This window comes from Podarcis bocagei (assembly GCF_964188305.1).
Source record: "Podarcis bocagei genome assembly, chromosome: 18".
Taxonomy (NCBI): domain Eukaryota; kingdom Metazoa; phylum Chordata; class Lepidosauria; order Squamata; family Lacertidae; genus Podarcis; species Podarcis bocagei.
In genome coordinates this window covers 11777125-11797509 of record NC_138144.1, presented here as the reverse complement: position 1 = coordinate 11797509, position 20385 = coordinate 11777125, and the positions used below count along the sequence as shown (strand labels likewise).

The following is a 20385-nucleotide window of genomic DNA, read 5'->3' as shown; positions in this document are numbered from 1 at the left end:
GGAGGAGGCGGGTCCCAGCACAAGCCCCAAGGCAACAGCTACCTCCTAGGTAAGTCCTGGGTCTCATTCTTGTTGATTCCTAGTGCACCCCCCTTCACCTGCAGAACTCAGGGCGGTTGGTCTTCTTTGCTGGGGGCTGCCGCCCCACAGTGCTGAGCTCTGGCCTCTTCTTGCCACCAGCCAAGCAGGCCGTGGGGCAGAAGGGGCCGGAGTGGGGGTCACTAATCCAGCTGAGAACGAGGAAGATGGGGGGCTCTCCTTCCTTGGAGGTTTCTAAGCAGAGCTTGGGCGGGCATCGAGTGTCAGGGATGCTTGATCTGAGAGCCCTGCATGGCAGGGGCTGGGCTGGATGACCTCTGGGGACCCCTCCCAACTCTGCTTCTCTAACAGCTGGGCCTCCAAGCCTGCTGAGGTCTTAACTCTCTGCCTCCGCCCCTCCAAGCTGAACCTCTCTCTGCAAGCTCCTTCACACTTTCCTCCAGGGGCTTCCTCTGTCTTCTTTGCCCTCCTCTGAATTTCTTCCAAAGAGCAGCATCCAGAACCGGCCTCAGGCCGCCAAGATGCTGCCATGCAGCCGCCTCCCCTCCTGCACGGTCCAGGTCCCCTTTCAGTCAGAAGGCTTTCCGTCCCGGGGGCCGCACGCCCATCTGCACAACCTTCCAGGGGCCAGTGGGGGAGGCGAATGAGTGGCCAATGTCAGGGCTGCCTTTGGTTAGCAGGTGACGCACACTCACCCCTCCTCGAAATGAGAGGCAGTTGTCCAAGGGCAAAAGCACTGGCAGAGCCTTTTGAGGGCCAGGCAGTAAGTCATGGAGGGCCGCATCTGGCCCTTGAGAGTGTACCCCATCCCTGGCCTGAAGGAACAAATGTTTGCATTTGGATCTCCCTTTAGCTTGCACCCAAGGAAGTGGGGAACTCCTTCATTGCTTCTCCATAGTGTAGTTGGAAGGGGACCCCCAGGGTCATCCAGTCCACCCCCCTGCAAGGCAGGCATCTTTGGCTCCGAGATTCAGAGCCTCAAGGGCCACTGGGGTGACTTGTGTGCAGCAATAAGGCTGCTGGCACATTGGCAGAGCTCAGCAGGGTCCGGCATGGCTTCCAACTGGCAGGGCTGGGTGGCCCTCAGGGTCTCTTCCAACTCTGCCATTCTGCCACTTGAGCCCCTTCTCCTCTCTCTCTCCTACCTCGCAGGATCCAGGGAAACCTCCAGCGAAGGCCAAGGCATGGAGGAAAGCAAGACGGGGGGCCGAGGATGAGGGGCCCCCCAGGCAGAGGCCAAGGCGCCTGCAGCGGCCAAGAAAGCCAGGTTGACCAGGGGTCCAAGCGCCCCAGAGCCAAAGGGTTTCTATAGTATAGTGTGTTTTAAAATGGGGTTTTAGAGTTTTTAGGGGGGTTTGAGTGTTTTATGTAGTTTTTATGTAGTTTTGTAGTAGTTTTATGCAGTTTTTATGTAGTTTTATGTAGTTTTGTAGTAGTTTTATGTAGTTTTGTGGTAGTTTTATGTAGTTTTTATGTAGATTTATGTAGTTTTTTCAATTTCATTGTCCTGCATGGGACAGTGACAATAAAGATATATCATATATCGTAAGGGGGAGGGGGAGAATCCAGCCAGCCGGAGCCCCAAGGAGGCCTGAGGGGCCAGATCCCGCAGGGGGGGCAGGATGGGGGCACATGGCTGTCCAACGCGGCACCCTCCATCTGCCTTGTCCAAGGGAGAGGAGACCCCTTTTATGGTGGGGGCTGCCCCTCCACCTCTGGCACTATGTCCCCATTTCTGAATGGACGATTTATGATGCAAAACCCTGTTTTTAAACACCATGTCATTTCCCAATAAAGTTCAGAATGCAGCAAGTTGTGACCTCAAATTGCTGTGATACGGAATTTAATTTAAAAAATAAGTAGTTTTAAATTTGACTTTGAAAATATCCTTGAACAATTTCAGTAGTTTCAGAAATATTATCCCTCCAAAAATATTGGATTACAGATACTTTGCAAATAGATACTTTAAGCTTCAAAGGAGCCGCCTACAGGTCTCTCCAAAGGGTGCTGAAGAGAGGAAGTCCCAAATTATGTGGTCTATTGTATCTGGTGTGTTCATACCACAAGAGCAAAGTCTATTCTGGAAGGGGATTTTTGGGAATCCCCCTGACCACACAAACGAGGGGGCTGCATTTAAATGGGCTAGCATAAAAAGTCTATGATACAATGGGGTATCTAAGTTTTAAAAATAGCTGGGCCTTTATTAATGATGGCTCAAATGTACCGCAAGTGGCTGGTCACTTGAAATTATGAACAGGATTTATTCCCTAGCTAAGAGTGTGGGAATTAATGTTATCAGAGCAGCTGAAGCATCACGGTGAGCTTTCCAAGGAAGTGATGCAGTGTGATAATTTTATTGATACGTGGCTTCTATTTGTAGTGTATTTTAACAAAAGCAGCCAAGGACGTGCTGGGCTAAGTGGCACAGCTCCAAGGTTCTTTTGGTGTGGAAGTGAAGTGATGGCTCCATCCATCCAGCCCTGCGTGACAAACACACTGCTGTACTTTCCTTGTTGCTATGTTAATGTTCTGCTTATGGATACAATAATATATCTATATATAGCAAAATAAAATAAAGTTGCACCACTGAAATGCAACCAGGCTGATTTACTTAATTATTTCACGAAACCCACACACCCTCTGATTGTGGAAAAACCTCGGAACGGTTTAGAAAAAGGGATAAAACTTTAAAACTACAGTGGTACCTCAGGTTAACTACTTAATTCGTTCCAGAGGTTCGTTCTTAACCTGAAACTGTTCATAACCTGAAGCACCACTTTAGCTAATGGGGCCTCCCGCTGCTACCACGCTGCCGCCACACAATTTCTGTTCTCATCCTGAAGCAAAGTTCTTAACCCGAGGTACTATTTCTGGGTTAGCGGAGTCTGTAACCTGAAGCATATGTAGCCCAAGGTATCACTGTACCATTATTTAAGAGTTTCAAAAAGTGAAAATGACAATAAACTTCTGCAAGGACAAAGCCCATCGCACAACTTTTTTTAGTTTGTTGAGAGTGTCCACAAGCATATAAAGAGTGGTGATCCACTAGCTCTGCCACGCTAGGAATCCAGCAGTGAAGATGACAGCAATGAAGACCCCCCTCTTGGCCTAGCGGATGGGGACCAAAGGAAAGCAGAACAAGACGCTGGGCACTTGCTTGGCAGGAGGAGTTGCTGGAAGGAGGCGTACAAGGTGCCACCCAGCCGTCTTAGGGACTCCACTCCAGATTTGTGTAGGGTTTCCTCCTGAGCCCTTTCTTTTCCTGAAGCTGGGAGTGGAGGTTTAGGGTCCTTTTCCTAGAGGGGGTTCCCTTCCCAGGTGGATGAGCCCCACCTGCCCCTCACTTGCCCCTGCAGCACAGGTAGAAACCACCTGCTTGGCCGTTGCACCCCCTCTTGGCCTCATCCACTCTGTCTTCGCATGCAGGGATGTCCCTAACTCACCAAGGCTTCGAGACGCATCGGCTCCCCTCACCTGGTTTAGCCAACCAGCTAAAGCTGTTCCCAGGATTGTGGCCACTTTCGCCTGCTGACAGCTTCCACAGGTGAGAGCTGAGCACAGGGTGGGGACCAAAGGTGGACAAACTGTCCTAGAAGGAGCAGGATGAGTCCCCCACTAGAGGTACTGCCTCTCCCAGCTCCCCAAACACCCCTTCCAAAGACTCTATAAATATTCCAAAATCTCTCCATATTTTTTGTACTCATCATCATCATCAAACCTTTTATTGGCATCACATACAAACATCCATAGTAAATCAGCACAGAATTACCACCTCCCCAATGTCACAGAACATTTGTCAAATGAAAAGAGGCGAAAAAGTCTAACGTTACATCTCTAGGTCATTTTTGTACTCAATTATGGTCTGGTCAATGATTAGTGTGAGTGCGGGGGGTGTGGTTGGGTGTGAATGTATTACTTTATGTGTGTATGAAACGAAACAATAGTTATACAAATAGTGGGTACAGGAAAAAGCTGTGCCTGTCTTCCTTTGGACATTACGTTTCTGAAACTGTAACAAGGTTCCCTAAATTTGTGATAAGGTGAGGTTTTTGAAAGCTGAATCCGGAACGCCCATGTGCGGCTTTTCCCACCAAATTGATCAGAAGGAAGGCACCACACCTCTTCCTTTGACCATGAAATGTCACTATTGCTCAGTTAAGTTTTGACAAATTGTTTCTAGGAACTTAAGGTGGGAGAGGAAATTAGATACGCACACTCTTTATAAAAAGGGGGCTGGAACTTATTCTGTCCAGACAGACGGGGTGGACAGACATCCAAGATCCTGTTCTCTGAATATTTCCACTTGAGGGAAAGGTAAGGTTTGTTGGAAGCCAGATTGGAGATTATTTGTAAAGAGTAGACAGGGCATGTTCAGAGAGATTTAAATTAAAATGATTTCCTGCTCCTCAAAGCACCATTGCTGTGATTGTTCATGCTGGATATTATCTGCATTCAGCAAATGTTTGATATTCAGAAACAGCATTTAATAATAATATAATAATCATTTATTATTTATTTTCCCCAGCCACTCTGGGCAGCTCCCAACAGAAAGTTAAAAACATGATAAAACATCAAACATTAAAAATTTCCCTAAACTTCATCTAACAAATTTCATGAGTCACTAAGGATAATCAAACCTGAAAATTTCAATTCCTCTCAGTTACCTATTTACCTAGTCTTGAATACAGTTCTCCACATCACTTTGCAATTTTTTTAAATCCTCTTGAAAATTTGTCATTTTAGTGCACATTCTTGTAGAGCAATTTCACTATTTTCTCCAGTATACACATTTTTAATGCAGACTTTATCTCAGTGTATGAATTTCACACATTACTTGGCTGCAGAATTGCATTTGATCCAACACAACTAGGTTTCAGTTGCCCATTTTGCGGTCCTTTGAGAGCGGTGAAATTACTGAGACAGAGCAACTGGTTTGGAAGGGACCCAAGGGTCATCTAGTCCAACCCCCTTGCAATGCAGGAATCTCAGCTAAAGCATCCATCCAATCTCTGCTCCCATCACCACCATCACACATAGAGCTTAATGCAAAAATGGAATGAAATTAACATGTATTTCAGAAAAATATGTACTGCATGTGTGTGTTTAGTAGGTGTATATATTTGGGGAGATGTGTGCATTTTGAAACTTTTTTAGAGAAAATACTTGCTTGAGAGAAAACATACATGAAATTATCTTAGAGGTTTAGGTTGTCTCCTGTGCAGATATGCATCTGATCTCTTTGGTGGCATTGACCGGCCTGGTCTTGCTGAGGACTTTCAGCATGGCCAGAGACCCAGCTCTGGATGAAGCCTGGAGTGACTGGAAGAGGACCCACAATAAAATATACCGTGAGGTGAGTTTGCTCCAACTTAACTAGAATGAACACCATGCGTGTGTCTCAGAAAATCTTGCACTTTGAGCCATGTGCTTCTGAGCATGGGTAGTGTGTAAAGGATTCAGCCTTTGTCCAGCAATAGCAGCAAAAACATAGGCAGGGCATGAAAACAATCCCTCTGCCTTCTAACTCCAAGAAAATTGCATGTGCAACAATGCACAAAGACGCACATTCCTCGTCAACTGGTAAGAAATTGGTGCATCCTGGTGCAGCTAAATTCTGATCTGGAACCATTTCCCTGCAACTGGCAGACCCTCCAAGTGTCCCTATTTTCCAGGGACAGTCCTGGATTTACAGAAGCCATCCTGGTTTCTGATTTGATCCTAAAATGTCCCACTTTTCTTTAGAACGTCCTTATTTTAATCAGAGAAACGTTGGAGGGTACAAAATAGGATGTGCCTATTTTTATTGGGAAAATGTCAGAGAGTATGAGCTGAGCTCTTCTGGCCTCAAGGCCTTCTGATTCTTTGAGGCAAGAATTATCTTGGGCTCTGTCTGTTCATTCTTAACCAAGAGGCTTCCCTGCAGAGGAATGCAGAAGACTTCCGGAGAACGGTCTGGGAGGACAATCTCCATACCATCGAAGAGCACAACCGCGAAGCTGCCCAGGGGAAACACACCTTTCAGATGGCGTTGAACCAGTTCAGCGATTTGGTAAGCAAACTCGGAGTCTGGCTTGTATCATGGATTTTGCAGCTAGTCAATCCTCTCTCAGCCCAATAGACAAGCTTATAATTCTGCTCAGTCCTCTGCTTGTAGCTCGTACGCTGAGGTCCAAAACTAGGTATTTTGGAGACTGGGACAAATAACATGAAAAGCACCCTTAAACCAAATCTGTATTTTATAACATAAGACATTAACAGCAGTTACAATGAAAATCATGTACGTTTCCAGGTTTGGGTAACACTCCACTAGTGAATATTATTATTATTATTATTATTTAAATAAATAGCTTTATTGTTATGCTAGCCAAAGGCCATGACAAATTGAAAACTAGAACACAAAACAGAAAAATAAAGCACACGTTACATACTACTTAGGGCTGTCTAGGCTTAAGCTAGATGAAAACACATAACTAGAAGATTCTGTGCTGCATATTCTGTCCCTGTTTAGACCTCTGCATCCCCTTTGCAGTTCCTAGTGAATATTCACGAATTATTTTTAGGAAGTCTAAACTGGTTGTTGACTCTGGAGTTGCAACAGGCAGCCTTGGAGGTTGGGGCAGCTCAGCCCATTTCACCGCCTGAAGCAAACTGGAAAGGGGCCTCCCTGCTCCTGCAAAGCCTGGCTTCCCAGGGGGGCACAGCTACTTCTGGCGAGATTGACATGGACGACTCTCCTCTGCTCCCCAGACAAAAGAAGAATTTAAGGAGAAGCTGAATGGGCTCCGCCCTGACCTGCCCAGACAGCAGGGGGGCGGCGCAACCATGCACGAAAAGTCTGGCACTCTGGCGCTCCCTGAATTCGTGGACTGGCGCAACACAGGTTGTGTCACCCCCGTGAAGGATCAGGTGAGAAGAAGGCTGCGTGGGAGGGAAGGCCAGAATGACCAGGCCAGGGACTCAAGGTGTGTTGCAATGATGAGAATCCCTCAGGTGGGGGTAGGGATGTCAGAAGGTCCCCCCCCCATCTGAACCAAGGCAACCAACCGAAGTCCATAGCAAGGTCAAGACGCAAAAGAAGCTAACTTTTGCGAGCCCCCTGTTTGCCCTCAAGGGTAAGAGACAGACCCTTCTGTTACTCGATGGCTAGCTGAGCTGTCACTCCCCGCCAAAATAAAAAATAAAAATCCAAACCTGCTTCGGATCCAAACCCACGCCATCACAACCCACTGTCTCCATGCTTCCTTATCCAGCACCCTGTCTGTTTTAAATTGCAGCATGGGGTGGGGGGAACTGGTTGGCCGGCACACAGCTCTCCCCAATGCTGCTGCGGGTGGTGTGCTCTCAAGGGAGAGTTTCCTGCCCGCATTGGCGTGGCGGGGGAGAGGCTGTCCCTTTGCCCACCCCCAGCAACGGCCCTGCTGGGGCTATGGCGCCATCAGAGAGGGCTCTGGGTGCCCACTCTGGCACACATGCCATAGGTTCGCTGCCACTGGTCTAGTCCAACCCCCTTGCAAAGGAGGTCTTTAAGCAGAGGCTTGACAACCATATGTCAGGAGTGCTCTGATGGTGTTTCCTGCTTGGCAGGGGGTTGGACTCAATGGCCCTTGTGGTCTCTTCCAACTCTATGATTCTATGATTCTATGATTTTGGTCAAAATCAACGCTAAAAAAATTTCTTCCGATAAATGAACCACCATAGTCACTAGAGGGCCATGAAAATTTGCATCCTGGGCTTTTTAGACTCATCTACCCATGTACTAGAGACGCAGGTGGCGCTGTGGTCTAAACCGCAGAGCCTAGGACTTGCCGATCAGAAGGTCGGCGGTTTGAATCCCCGCGAAGGGGTGAGCTCCTGTTGCTCGGTCCCTGCTCCTGCCAACCTAGCAGTTTGAAAGCACGTCAAAGTGCAAGTAGATAAATAGATACCGCTCCAGCGGGAAGGTAAATGGCGTTTCCGTGCGCTGCTCTGGTTCACCAGAAGTGGCTTAGTCATGCTGGCCACATGACCTGGAAGCTGTACACCGGCTCCCTTGGCCAATAAAGCGAGATGAGCGCCGTAAGCCCAGAGTCATCACAACTGGACCTAATGGTCAGGGGTCACCCATGTACTATCTGAAACCAAAAGGGCTCATTGGTTGCCAGATTTGAAATTATCCAAAACCAAAGGGGCACAGTTGTTGCCAGATGTGATTTTTTTTCAACTCTCTTACCCCACTAATCTGCTCAGCTCCTGAGTTAAATGCAGAGTCCCAGCATCTGTCAGATTCCTGCCCCAGCTTCATTCGTTTCCCCACTTTCTTAGCCAAAGGCCCGGGAGTATAGAGGAAGAGCAAATTGCCCAAGGTGAGTCTGCTGCAGAGAGTGTGGAGCAGACGCTGCCCCGCCTCTGAGCACCAAATCAAACTGTTTTTCCCCTTCCGCAGGGCAGCTGTGGCTCGTGTTGGGCGTTTGCTGCCGTTGGAGCCCTGGAAAGTCTCCTATGCATTCAGACTCGCAGGCTGATCACGCTGAGTGAACAAAACCTTGTGGACTGTGCTTGGCCACAGGGGAACTATGGCTGCAATGGAGGGTGGCCGAGTCGGGCCTTCCAGTACGTCCTGCAGAACAACGGGATGAACTCAGAACGCGTCTACCCCTACACAGGACAGGTAGCATTTGAACATGACATGCCATTTTGCAACCATGGGGCATACGCACAGGGGCCTCCCATTTCATTTTACCACCCGAGGCCAAATGGGAAGTGTTTGCAGCCGGAACTCACCATGAACATCTCCCTTGTTCTCTTATGATGGTCACGGCGCCCACCTGAGAGGGGCCAGAAGTGAGTTTTGGCAAGTTTGGACTGAAGAAAACAAGCCCTGAACTTCTCACCTTTGAGAGAGACACCAGCTCCAGTGTGTTTTTGCCCTTATAATTATTCATCAAAATATATATTTCTTTCCTCCCTCAATATTTAGTCCATAAGACTTTGAATTCCTCTGGACAATGGGAAGGAGAGAAAGAAACATTTAGTGATAGGCAGGTGGCAAATTTTGGCTCACACCTGTCAATTGCTTGCCACTGCGTGCCTGGTGGTGGTTTTACCACATCCCAAAAAATGGTGGTTATTGTTGTTGTTGTTGTTATTATTATTTCAATACCAGTAATTTCATTATTGGTACCAAACATTAAAAACCATTATAGTAACCAAAGAGGCGAGAGCCCCATTTGAACAGATTTGTTTCCCCCACCAATGACCCATGATGGTGCAGTTTATTGGGATGAAGAATAAGAATAAGAAAGCTTCATCAGGACCTCATCTGCATCTGCGTCACATTTAAATGTGCCCCATGCATTGCACTGTTATTGAATGGAAATACTTCTGTGTCATTCTGTGAAGCACCCTGAGATCTGGGTGGTATGTAAGAAATCAATAAACCAAAAAATAATTGTTGGTTTCATAAAAAAAGAATTGTTTCTGCCCTCCCATATACAGAAAACCAAAATATTGGTTACCATTATTTCTGTTACTATAGCTGTTATATGGCTGTTTCTTTGTATATATTTCCATTTTTTAGTATATGGATGTTTTAAGATAGTCTATATCTTTAATGCCCAATAAAGGTTTGGAGAAAGAAAATTTCCTATTACTTTGCAGGATGGAAACTGTAAATTCCAAAGCTCAGACCGAGCGGTCAGGATCCGAGGGTGGGTCGATCTCCCTCAAGATGATGAGAGGGCCCTGGAAGAAGCTGTGGCCTTCAATGTGCCAGTTACCGTTGCGGTGGATGCTTCCTACTTCAACCTTTATGGTTCAGGTAAGGTGTGGAACAGCAGGGGCTGCAACACTCTTGCAAGAACGAGCCCAGTCTCTGGGTGACGCTCAACGCACAGCAGTCCCCAATAGAGGGAATGTGGCGGAGGGGGGTTTATGATCGAGCATAAGAATATAAGAAGAGCCTGCTGGATCATGCCCATATAAGTCCAGCATCCTGTTCTCACAGTGGTGAAACAGAGGCCCGCAGTGGCATAGCATGCTGTCAGGGCTGCCACTCAGTCCCAGCTCACATAGGACCACGTTACAAGCCTAGAGGTTGATGGAAAGAACATATCTAAACCTAATGAAATTAGAAATTGCTTTTTAAGTTATTTCAAAAAACTTTACACCCAAGGCCCGCAAAATGAAGAAGATATAGACAAATTCCTTGGAAGATATGGATTACAAAACATCTCTCAGCAAAGTAAGATGGACTTGAACCAGAGAATCTCAGAACAAGAGATAGAGGCTGCCATTCAGAATATGCAACTGGGCAAATCTCCGGGACCAGATGGACTGACTTCTAGATACTACAAATCGCTGAAGGAATGGTTGATTCAACCACTAAGAGAAGTTTGTAATGAGATTCTTGAGGGAAAAAGGGCACCTGAATCGTGGAAAGAGGCATATATTTCACTCATACCAAAGTCAGAGACTGAAAAGACTCAACTCAAGAACTACCGCCCGATATCACTTCTCAATGTGGATTACAAAATTTTTGCAGACATTTTGGCAAAAAGATTTAAAAGAGTTTTGATGGAGAAGATTCATAAAGACCAAGCAGGCTTTCTCCCTAAAAGACACCTAGCAGACAATGTAAGGAATGTAATAGACATTTTGGAAAAGCTGGAGGTGAATATAAACACTAAAGCAGTATTGATCTTTGTGGACGCGGAGAAAGCCTTTGATAATATCTCTTGGAGTTTTATGAGGAAGAATCTTCATGGGATGGGGGTAGGCCAGGGTTTTGAGAATGGTATGGCTGCAATATATTCTGAACAAAAAGCTAAGCTGATTGTAAATAATGTTGTGACTGAGGAACTTAAGATAGAAAAAGGAACTCGGCAGGGGTGCCCAATTTCCCCATTACTTTTCATTTCGGTTCTGGAGGTGTTGCTGAATATGATAAGAAATGACCAGCAGGTCAAAGGTGTGCAGGTCGGAGCTAAACATTACAAGTTAAGAGCGTATGCAGATGACCTAGTATTGACTTTGCAAGAGCCAAACACTAGTACGAAAAGGGTTTTAGAAATAATTCAACAATTTGGCCAGGTGGCTGGATTTAAGTTGAATAAGCAAAAAACTAAAGTCTTAGGGAAAAACCTAACAGATATGGAAAAGGAGAAATTTCAGGAGGAAACAGGTTTGACAGTGGTTAAGAAAGTCAAATACCTAGGGGTTTATTTAACACCTAAGAATGTCAATTTGTATAAGGACAATTATGAAAAATGTTGGTCAGAGATTAAAAAAGATCTAGAAATATGGTCAAATCTGAAACTGTCAATGTTAGGCCGAATTGCAGTAATCAAAATGAATGTATTGCCTAGAATGTTATTTTTGTTTCAGACCTTGCAGATTCTTGACAAGATGGAATGTTTTAAGAGGTGGCACAAAGACATTTCGAAATTTGTCTGGCAGGGCAAAAAGCCCCGAATTAAATTCAAAATACTGACTGACGCTAAAGAAAGAGGGGGTTTTGCCCTGCCGGATCTAAAATTGTACTATGAGGCAGCAGCCTTTTGCTGGCTGAAAGAATGGATGCTCCTCGAGAATACGGACATCTTGCATCTGGAAGGCTTTAATAATGCTTTTGGTTGGCATGCATATCTTTGGTATGACAAGGTTAACAGTACCTTTAAAAATCACATTGTTAGAAAAGCATTATTTAATGTTTGGATAAGATACAAAGACCTATTGGAAAATAAAACCCCTAGATGGGTGTCACCAGTGGAGGCTAAAGCAGTGAAGAAACTCAATATGGAGGTCGGATGGCCGAAGTATTGGGAAATTTTAGAACAGGATGGAGACAAGTTTAAACTACAAAGTCAGGAGAAATTGAAGCACAAAGTAGAAAACTGGTTTCAATACCGCCAAATAATGGAATTTTTTAAACAGGATAGGAAAATCGGTTTCCAAGTGGAGAAATCAAAACTAGAGACCGAATTGCTAGAACCCAATACTAAGAATTTATCTAGAATGTATAACTTGCTGTTGAAATGGAACACACAGGATGAAACAGTTAAATCTGCTATGATTAAGTGGGCGCAGGATGTTGGACATAACATTATGTCAGATGACTGGGAATGGTTATGGAACACCGGTATCAAATTTACGGCATGTAATGCCTTAAAGGAAAACATTATGAAAATGGTATACAGGTGGTACATGACCCCAGTCAAGCTGGCAAAAATCTACCATTTGCCCGATAATAAATGTTGGAAATGTAAAGAGACTGAAGGTACTTTTTATCACCTTTGGTGGACATGCCCGAAGATAAAGGCCTTCTGGGAAATGATCTATAATGAAATGAAAAAGGTACTTAAATGTACATTTTCTAAAAAACCAGAGGCCTTTCTCTTGGGCATTGTCGGCCAATTGGTGACAAAGAAAGATAGAAATTTCTTTATGTATGCCACAACAGCAGCAAGAATACTCATCGCAAAGTATTGGAAGACACAAGATTTACCTACTCTGGAAGAATGGCAGATGAAAGTGATGGACTATATGACACTGGCTGAGATGACAGGCAGAATCCGTGACCAACGCAAAGAGATGGTGGAAGAAGAATGGAAAAAATTTAAAAGCTATCTTAAGGACTACTATAAACTCAACGAATGTTAAAATGTTGTGGTTGCTAGAAGTAACAGGGTACAGGGATACAAGGTTAGACAATAAAGGAGGACTAAGACGACAGAGATTAGAAAGTAACAACTGGGAGTTGCTAGTTCAAATATGGACACTGGGATGCAGAGAGGGGGGGTATGGGGAAGTCCAAGAAAAGAGGTTTATGAAAATATCTTTGAAATTATTTTGTATGTTTGTTTTGTTTTGTGTTTGTTTGTTTTGCTTAAAAATGTTGTAAAACCAATAAAAATTTATTAAAAAAAAAAAAAATGAATGGCAAGCAACTCCCTGTCCCAGATGGTGTAGTTCTGCTCCGACTTGCTGAGCTTTCTGGAGTAGAACGCTCCCGGTCTCAAGACCCCCTGTGGGTCCCTCTGCAGCAGGACAGCTCCCACTGCTCTATCGGACGCGTCTGTCTCTACCCGCATCGGTCTGCTGGGGTCGATATGCAGCAGTTGCTCTTCCGACGCGAAGAGACGCTTGAGTGCCTGAAAGGACTGCTCTGCCTGCTCCGTCCAGATGAATTTCTTTTTCTTGGAGCTTAGCGTGTCCGTAATAGCCGCCGTCTGCATCGCGAACCCTTTGATAAACTTGCGATAGAAGTTGGCGAAGCCGACAAACCGCTGGACCTCCTTCCGGTTGCGCGGGCTCTTCCAATCCAACACCGCTCGCACCTTGGCGCTGTCCATGGCTAGCCCCTTGTCCGACAACTTGTAACCCAAGAAATCCACCTCCGTCGTGTCGAACTGGCACTTCTCCAGTTTGGCGTACAGTCTATGCTGCTGCAACCTCTCCAGCACCTCCCGAACGTCTTGGTCATGCGCTTGCTGCGACTCGGAGAATATCAGGATGTCATCCAGAAAGCAGACGCACTTCTTGTAGAGGAGTCCCGCCAACACATGATGCATGAAAGCTTGAAAACAGTGAGAACCGTTTTGCAATCCAAACGGCATCACTCTGTACTCGTAGGTGCCCAGAGGCGTGAACATGGCTGTCTTCCACTCATCGCCCTCCCTCATGCGGATGAGATTGTACGCCCCTCGCAGGTCCAACTTGGTAAACACGCGTCCCTTGCGCACCGTCGCCAGTAGGTCGTCAATCCTGGGCATGGGGAAATCAGAGGGCTTGGTCATCTTGTTCAAGAGGCGAAAATCCACCACCAGCCTCTTTTGGGGCGTGTCCTTCTTCTTCACAAAGAAAACAGGACTGCCCCCTACTGCCCTGGACTCCCGGATGAAACCGCGCTCCAAATTGTGATCTATGAACTGTTTGAGTTCCTGTAGTTCATCCTCAGACATGGAATACAGCCTCCCCTTCGGTAGCGTCGCCCCTGGTAGGAGGTCAATCTTGCAGTCATATTGCCTGTGCGGTGGTAACTTGTCTGCCTCCTTCTCGCAGAAGACCTCCAGAAAGTCTGCGTATTTGTGGGGGACTGCTTGCAACGTTCCCAACTGCAGTTGTGATTCCTCCTCCTCTCCCTCCTGTCCGGGCAGGATGCAGTGTTCTGCGCAGTAAGAGGAGCCGAAGATCAGCTGTCGCTGGTACCAAGCCAGTGTCGGACTGTGCCTGTCCAGCCAACTCATGCCCAACACAATGGGTGTGTCCGACAGTCGTGTGACGTTAAAACTGATGACTTCCCTGTGGTTGCCAAGGCGCATCACCATTGGCGGCGTTTGCTTCACCACCTGCCCCCCCAGCAACTCTCTGCCATCCACTGTGACGACTTGCAGGGGCAGAGTGGCCGGCAATAGCTGTATAGCGTGCTGCTCCACAAAATCCTGTGCTATAAAGTCTGCATTGCTTCCAGAATCCACAGAAAGCGGGACTTCGATAGTGACGCCATCGGGCAGCTGGAGAGATGCTGTGAGTTGCACTACTGGTTTGGGTGGGAGGGGGTCTGTGGGTTGCAAGATCGCTGGGGACTGCTTCAGTGATGCGTCTGGCTGGACCCCAGTGCCTCTGTCTCCAGCCAGACATCGTCGTTTCCCTGCTGGTGTTCGCTGTGTTGCGTGGCCGCTTTCACCGTTGCGGAGACTGCAGTGTGCTTGGAGCTCCTCTGGGGACACTCTTTCGCCAAGTGTTGAGAGCTGTCGCATATATAACACTTCCTGGTCCCTCTAGGAGGTTTAGTCTTGACTGCCGCCGGTGCAGGGGCTCTGGTAGCTGACTGAGCCCTGGCTCCTCCCACCTCCATAGGTTCCACTCCCCCTCCTGGCGGAGGTGTAGATTGCGCACACGTAGCGTCCCTGGGAACGAAAGAGAAACTTCTCGCTGCTTCGCGCCCTCCACGTCCTTCGTCTCTGCACCACGGACGTTCTTCCAGCCTCACCCCCACAGTCAGCGCCCTTTGGACCACCTCCTGCGTGCTCCGGGGCCTCTCCCCCCTCGCAATTTCGTCTTTAACAGCACTGCTTAATCCCTCCCAGAAGAGGTCTCTGACTGGGGGCGAATCCCGGTCCCATTCCAAGGCACTGACCAGCGCAAAAAAGCGGGCGTGATACTGGCGTACGCTCGCCCTCCCTTGTTTCAGTCCATGAATCTCCCGTCGGGCAAGATCCACGTCAATGGTAGATAAAAAGCACGCATCCATCGCTTTGATAAAGGCATCTGCATTCTGAAGCGCCGGATCTTTATCCCTCCACAAATTGCGTAGCCACGCTTTAGCATCCCCATGCAAATGGGATAGTATAAACCCCACTTTCTCTTCCTCATCCCTAAAGTCTTTCGCCAGCAGTTGCAGTGCGCACATTACGTCTGCTCGAAAATTGGGGTACTGTTGTAAATTCCCATCGAAGTGAGCCACAAGCCCTCCTGCTCTCCGTGCCAACCCAACCCCCTCCGGTCTGGGTCCTGGCTGCCCATGCTTAACCAATGCTTCAAACCTGGCGTGGAGATCTCTGTAGGCGGCTGCCGCATCCTCCTCCCTTTTCTTGGATGCCTGTACCTCCGCGTTCAATTGGGTCACTGCCTGTTGCAGCGCTGAAATTTTCTCTGCTTCCGTCATCTCTGCCAACCGTTGTGAGCTCGCTCCCAAACACCAATTTCCTCCTCTCGCTGCTTCTGCCTCCGCTGCGAGGTATCAGGTGTCCGAAGCTTAAAAGAGACGGGTCTTACTGTCAGGGCTGCCACTCAGTCCCAGCTCACATAGGACCACGTTAGCCAGCGTTCAGGTTAAAAGAGTCTTTATTGGATTACAGCTTCCATTTCCAAACTGCAATATGCAGCCCTACTTCTTCTAGGTCAGACCGGCGAAGACCCGTCTGAGTCTCCGCCTCTAGCACACCAGCTTAATACCCTAGCCTTGCTCCACCTCCTGCGCCTTTCCCTCCGTCTCTGGGTCCTTCTGCCCCCCGGGGTCTCCTTTTTCCTACTCTCTTCTGACGCGGACCCCCCTGACCCTTCCGCCTCCTTGCGGCGGGCTTTGGGACCTGGTTCACTCTCTGGGCTGCTTACTGCGCCAGCTTCCGCTACATTTGAACTTGGCGCGCGCGCCCAACTCTCAACCTTCCTCTTGATCGTTTCGTCGCTCCCCGAGGTGGGCGTGACTACTCCTGACTCATGCCCTCCCTCCTTCTGAAAGCCTCCGGAACCCGATATCTGGTCCCCTTTCTCCCCGCTGTTCCCGTCTGGGTACGTGGGTCCCGATCTCCAACTGCTGCTCTCTGATTCCTCTCTGGACCCTTCTTCCTGGGGTGTCCCCCTGCTTTCCCCCCTTGCTCTGACTGCTGGCGCTCCCTTCTGGGAATCCTCGGACTCACTGGATAAGCTCGGCGATCTCGGTTCGTCATCCCCACTCATCTTTCCTTCGTATTCCTCCCCCTCGCTCTCTGTCTCCTCCCTTCTCTGCGTCTCTGCTTCTGAACCCCTGACACATGCGTTTCCAGAGCCCAGGGCAAGGCAAGGACTGCAGCCCTAACCTCATTGCAGATGTCGCGTGGGAGGCAGCAGGCGGACTTCACTTGCTGCACCCCTGGGGTGGCTGCTTCTAATGGAGGCCACCTGCTGGTCGCTGCGTTTGCCCTCTCAGCTTGGCGAGCTCTCGGTGGGAGCGACTGGCACTCCTGGGTGGGCTTGGCAGTGTCCCAGCAGCACTTGAGTTGCTGCTGCAATGTGCCTAAGAGGATGGCGTTGGAGAGCAGGCAGGCCAGCTCATTTACTTTGAGAGGGAATCCTAAATTTGCTGCCAAATCCCTCAGCTTTTCCTTGAAGGAAGTGTGGAAGGGCAGTGGCTCAGGGAGCAACCTGCAACTAAGTCCCATACAGAGCAGACCAAATGGAAATAAATAGGCTTAAGTTGGTTGTGTCCCTTCATTCACTGGGACCAATGCTGGATAGTGCCCAGAATGTGAGTTGCCTTTTCCAGAGACGACCCAGGAATGTCCTCCCTATCTTCTCTTTCATTCTCACCTTGTCTCCCTCCCCCTTCCCCAACTCCTTCTTTATCCAGGAATCTTTGACTACCCCTGCGGGACCAACCTGAACCATGCCGTGCTGGCAGTTGGCTATGGTGTTCAGAATGGAATTCCTTATTGGATCATAAAGAACAGGTAACATGGGGAGCCCAGGAGACAGAGATTGCAGCTTCATCCTCTGACCTTCAGCGTACCTGGCCTGGGCTTTCAACAGCTAAACATTGTGATATACTGATATATGACAACGTCTGAAATCAGGATGGAGCGCTGGAGAGCAGTGGCGTAGCGTGGGTTGTCAGCACCCGGGGCAAGGCAAGTAATTTGCGCCCCCTAACCCGTGGATTTGCGCCCCCTAACCCCCAGATGTTGCGCCCGGTGCAGCCGGCCCCCCCTGCACCCCCCACGCTATGCCACTGCTGGAGAGGCACTGAGCGTCTTCACGGTTTTTCCAGCATTGTGATTTTTGCATAGCACACACACCTCATGATTCGTTTTTGACCAGGTCAAAAACTATGAACCTGATATCACATTATGGACTTCAAATTGGGTTTGGACGATATATCAATATATCACTAAGCCCTACTTGGCACCTAGTAACGGTAATCCTTTTTTGTGCTCCTGTTGCCTCCCCAGACTTTCAGTGGCCACAGGACAAGATCCCACTTCTCAGTGCCCTGCAGATCTGTTGCCAGGCATCAGGTCTGGATAATACAAGCTGGGGCTTGGGTGGCCTCCTTTGGACCGATAATATTGAACAGCGGCAAGAAACAAAATTAAAGGATGCACTGGTGATATTTCTGTGGTGGGGACTAAAGCTGCCCTCAGCCTCAGGTGCCCCTTATAGGTCCCCCATAATGCAACCCATGGGTCACTGCAATGCCATGGACTTTTAATTATGAATTAAAGGGTCACCTGTCCTTGAATATAACCCAATATAACCTATGCCATCTGCATAGATCCACTTTGGTCCAATTATACCCCCCCCCCCAACCTCGACTCCACCAACATTTTATTCACTGGATAACCCTAAACTGTTATGGTGCAAGAAATTGGATTCAGTTTGCATTTGAAGGCAAACTGACCCATTTTGCACTTTCTGAAACAATACAGAAACCACACCCATCCTTCGAAATTTGCCCGTATTCGGATTTTACACTGCTGTTCTCCCTCCAAGAGATGGTGAAGTGTAGAACATCAAAATGCATATTACTGAAAATAACAGAAATGCATTATATTAGGAGACGTTGCTCTGCAAAAATGTGTTTATTGAGGAAAATTCACAGGACAACATGCTTCTGAGTTTTTGGGGTGATTTTTTTTAAAAAAATGTGAACTAGATTTAAGACTGGAAAAATGTGGAACTAAGAGGACTGACAGATCCATGCACCGAGTCTGACTCCACTTTGATTCACCAGACTCTCCTGTCATTTCCTGTTGAAGCATTTTAGAGAGACCCCATCCTTCTCTCTCTTGCTTCCATAGCTGGGGACCTTACTGGGGTGAGAACGGCTACATGCGGATGCGAAGAGGCGTCAATCTGTGTGGCGTGGCACGTGTGGCCAGTTACCCTGTGTGACCAGCTAAGGCTCCACAACCCTTCCTTCTGGAATCTTCCAAACTTCAGAGCAACGAATCATCAGGACGCTTCACCTCTTATTTCATAGCTACCAAATAAAGCACTTTGAAATCAAATAATATAGAGTGCCATCTCGATTTTCAGATATTAATAAATACTTAAGCATGCGCCTGGCTGTTTTGTGTGAGTTCTTGCATAAATCCAGCACATTCTGTGTTTTCTGAAGGTTGCATTTAGTTTGGATTTGGGTGAGGATCACACCCAAGGCACTTTTGGTGCAAATCTAAAGCCCATGGCTTCACCCATAGAATTCTGGTTTGTTGATGGTTCTGGGGATTGCGGCTCTTTGGGTTGGGGGTGGGGTGGGAATCCAAAGTTCCCAAGAGTCCCTGGGAGAAGCGGCATGTTTTAAATGTGCTTTAAATGTCTGGTGCAGATGTCACCAAGGACACCGTTTCAAATCCCCGCTCTGCCAGTATTTGTATTGCATTTGCATTGTGAGTATTTCACAAAGAATAAGTGTCATTGGGGAAAGGAGTTGGTTGGACATTGTGTCAATCGACTCTTTGGCCGAGAACATGGCAGTGTGGTGACTCCGAGGAATTTGTGAGGACAAGCAAGCTATGGATTAATAACTTATGCCCTGCTATGAAGGTGTTTTGAAAACAAAAGGAATAATAATAATAATAATAATAATAATAATAATAATAATAATAATTTTATTATTTACATCCCACCCATCTGACTGTAATATGCAGCAGCCACGCTGGGCGACTTACAGTATATATAAAAACATCAAACATTTAAAAAATTTCCCGTTACAGGGCTGCCTTCAGATGTCTTTTAAAAATCAGGATGCTTACCTCCTTGACATCTGGTGGGAAGGTGTTCCACAGGGCGGAGCCACCACTGAGAAGGCCCTCTGCCTGGTTCCCTGTACCTTAAAAATGTAACTGTCTAATTGGCATTATTGGGAGAAAACAAGGTGAGATAGGCAAATAAAAATATTAAACTGAACAGCTCATGGTAAAGCATGTCTGTTAATGATTGTCAGTCAAATCAAATCGAAACTAGAGACAGAATTGCTTGAACCAAAGACTAAGGTACTTTCGAGAATGTATAACTTGCTGCTTAAATGGAACACCTAAGACGAGACAGTCAAATCAGCCATGATAAAATGGGCTCAGGATATTGGGTATAACATTATGTTTGAGGACTGGGAAAGGTTATTGTCAGGGAACTGCCATCGGAGGAACAGGTGGGGAGAGGGCTCACGGAGGCTGGGAGGGACTCAGCAGCGGAAGCAGGGACCAGCAGGGGGAGAGATGGGTCTCTGGAGGAAAGTCTCACGAGGGCTGAGAGAGACGCAGCAGCTAAAGCAGGAACCAGCAGGGAAAGAGGTGGAACTCTGAGGGAAAGCGAGCAAGAGGGAGGGCTCAGGGACACGTCCAGCGAGAACAGTGGGGAGGTGTCAGAAGCTCCCATAGGGAGACCCATTCCTCGCCGGAAGCTGTCACGTCGTGAGTCCAGAAGACGTGTTTCCGTTAAGGAGCTTCTATGCTGGAAGCGCTTCCGAAAACAACCACTGTCGGAATCTGCAAGTGACTAGGGCAGACATGTCTGAGGAGCTCTGTCACACACAGAGGTTTGTGGAGTTGCACAAACTCTGAGGGACCACGATTTTACGCACAAGCAGCTAATCATCCCATCACAGCATTC

General features: G+C 47.5%; 1 protein-coding gene across 1 annotated transcript; it reads left to right on the top strand.

Moving 5' to 3' along the window:
* The first annotated feature begins 3594 nt into the window (after positions 1-3594).
* On the top strand, positions 3595-18833 carry LOC308577760 (cathepsin S-like). Its single transcript, XM_081178192.1, has 7 exons — positions 3595-5392; positions 5963-6088; positions 6787-6945; positions 8462-8686; positions 9676-9835; positions 17126-17225; positions 18573-18833. The coding sequence occupies exons 1-7, from the start codon at positions 5264-5266 to the stop codon at positions 18664-18666; spliced, it is 993 nt and encodes a 330-aa protein (XP_081034318.1). The 5' UTR covers positions 3595-5263; the 3' UTR covers positions 18667-18833.
* Positions 18834-20385: the final 1552 nt, after the last annotated feature.

What these genes read in the sequence shown, in the direction of transcription:
- LOC308577760 (XM_081178192.1), top strand. Translation starts at nt 5,264, where the DNA reads ATGCATCTGATCTCTTTGGTGGCATTGACCGGCCTGGTCTTGCTGAGG. An exon ending in TCACCCCCGTGAAGGATCAG is followed by an intron (nt 6,946 to 8,461) that starts GTGAGAAGAAGG and finishes CCCCTTCCGCAG; the next exon opens with GGCAGCTGTGGCTCGTGTTG. An exon ending in TCTACCCCTACACAGGACAG is followed by an intron (nt 8,687 to 9,675) that starts GTAGCATTTGAA and finishes ATTACTTTGCAG; the next exon opens with GATGGAAACTGTAAATTCCA.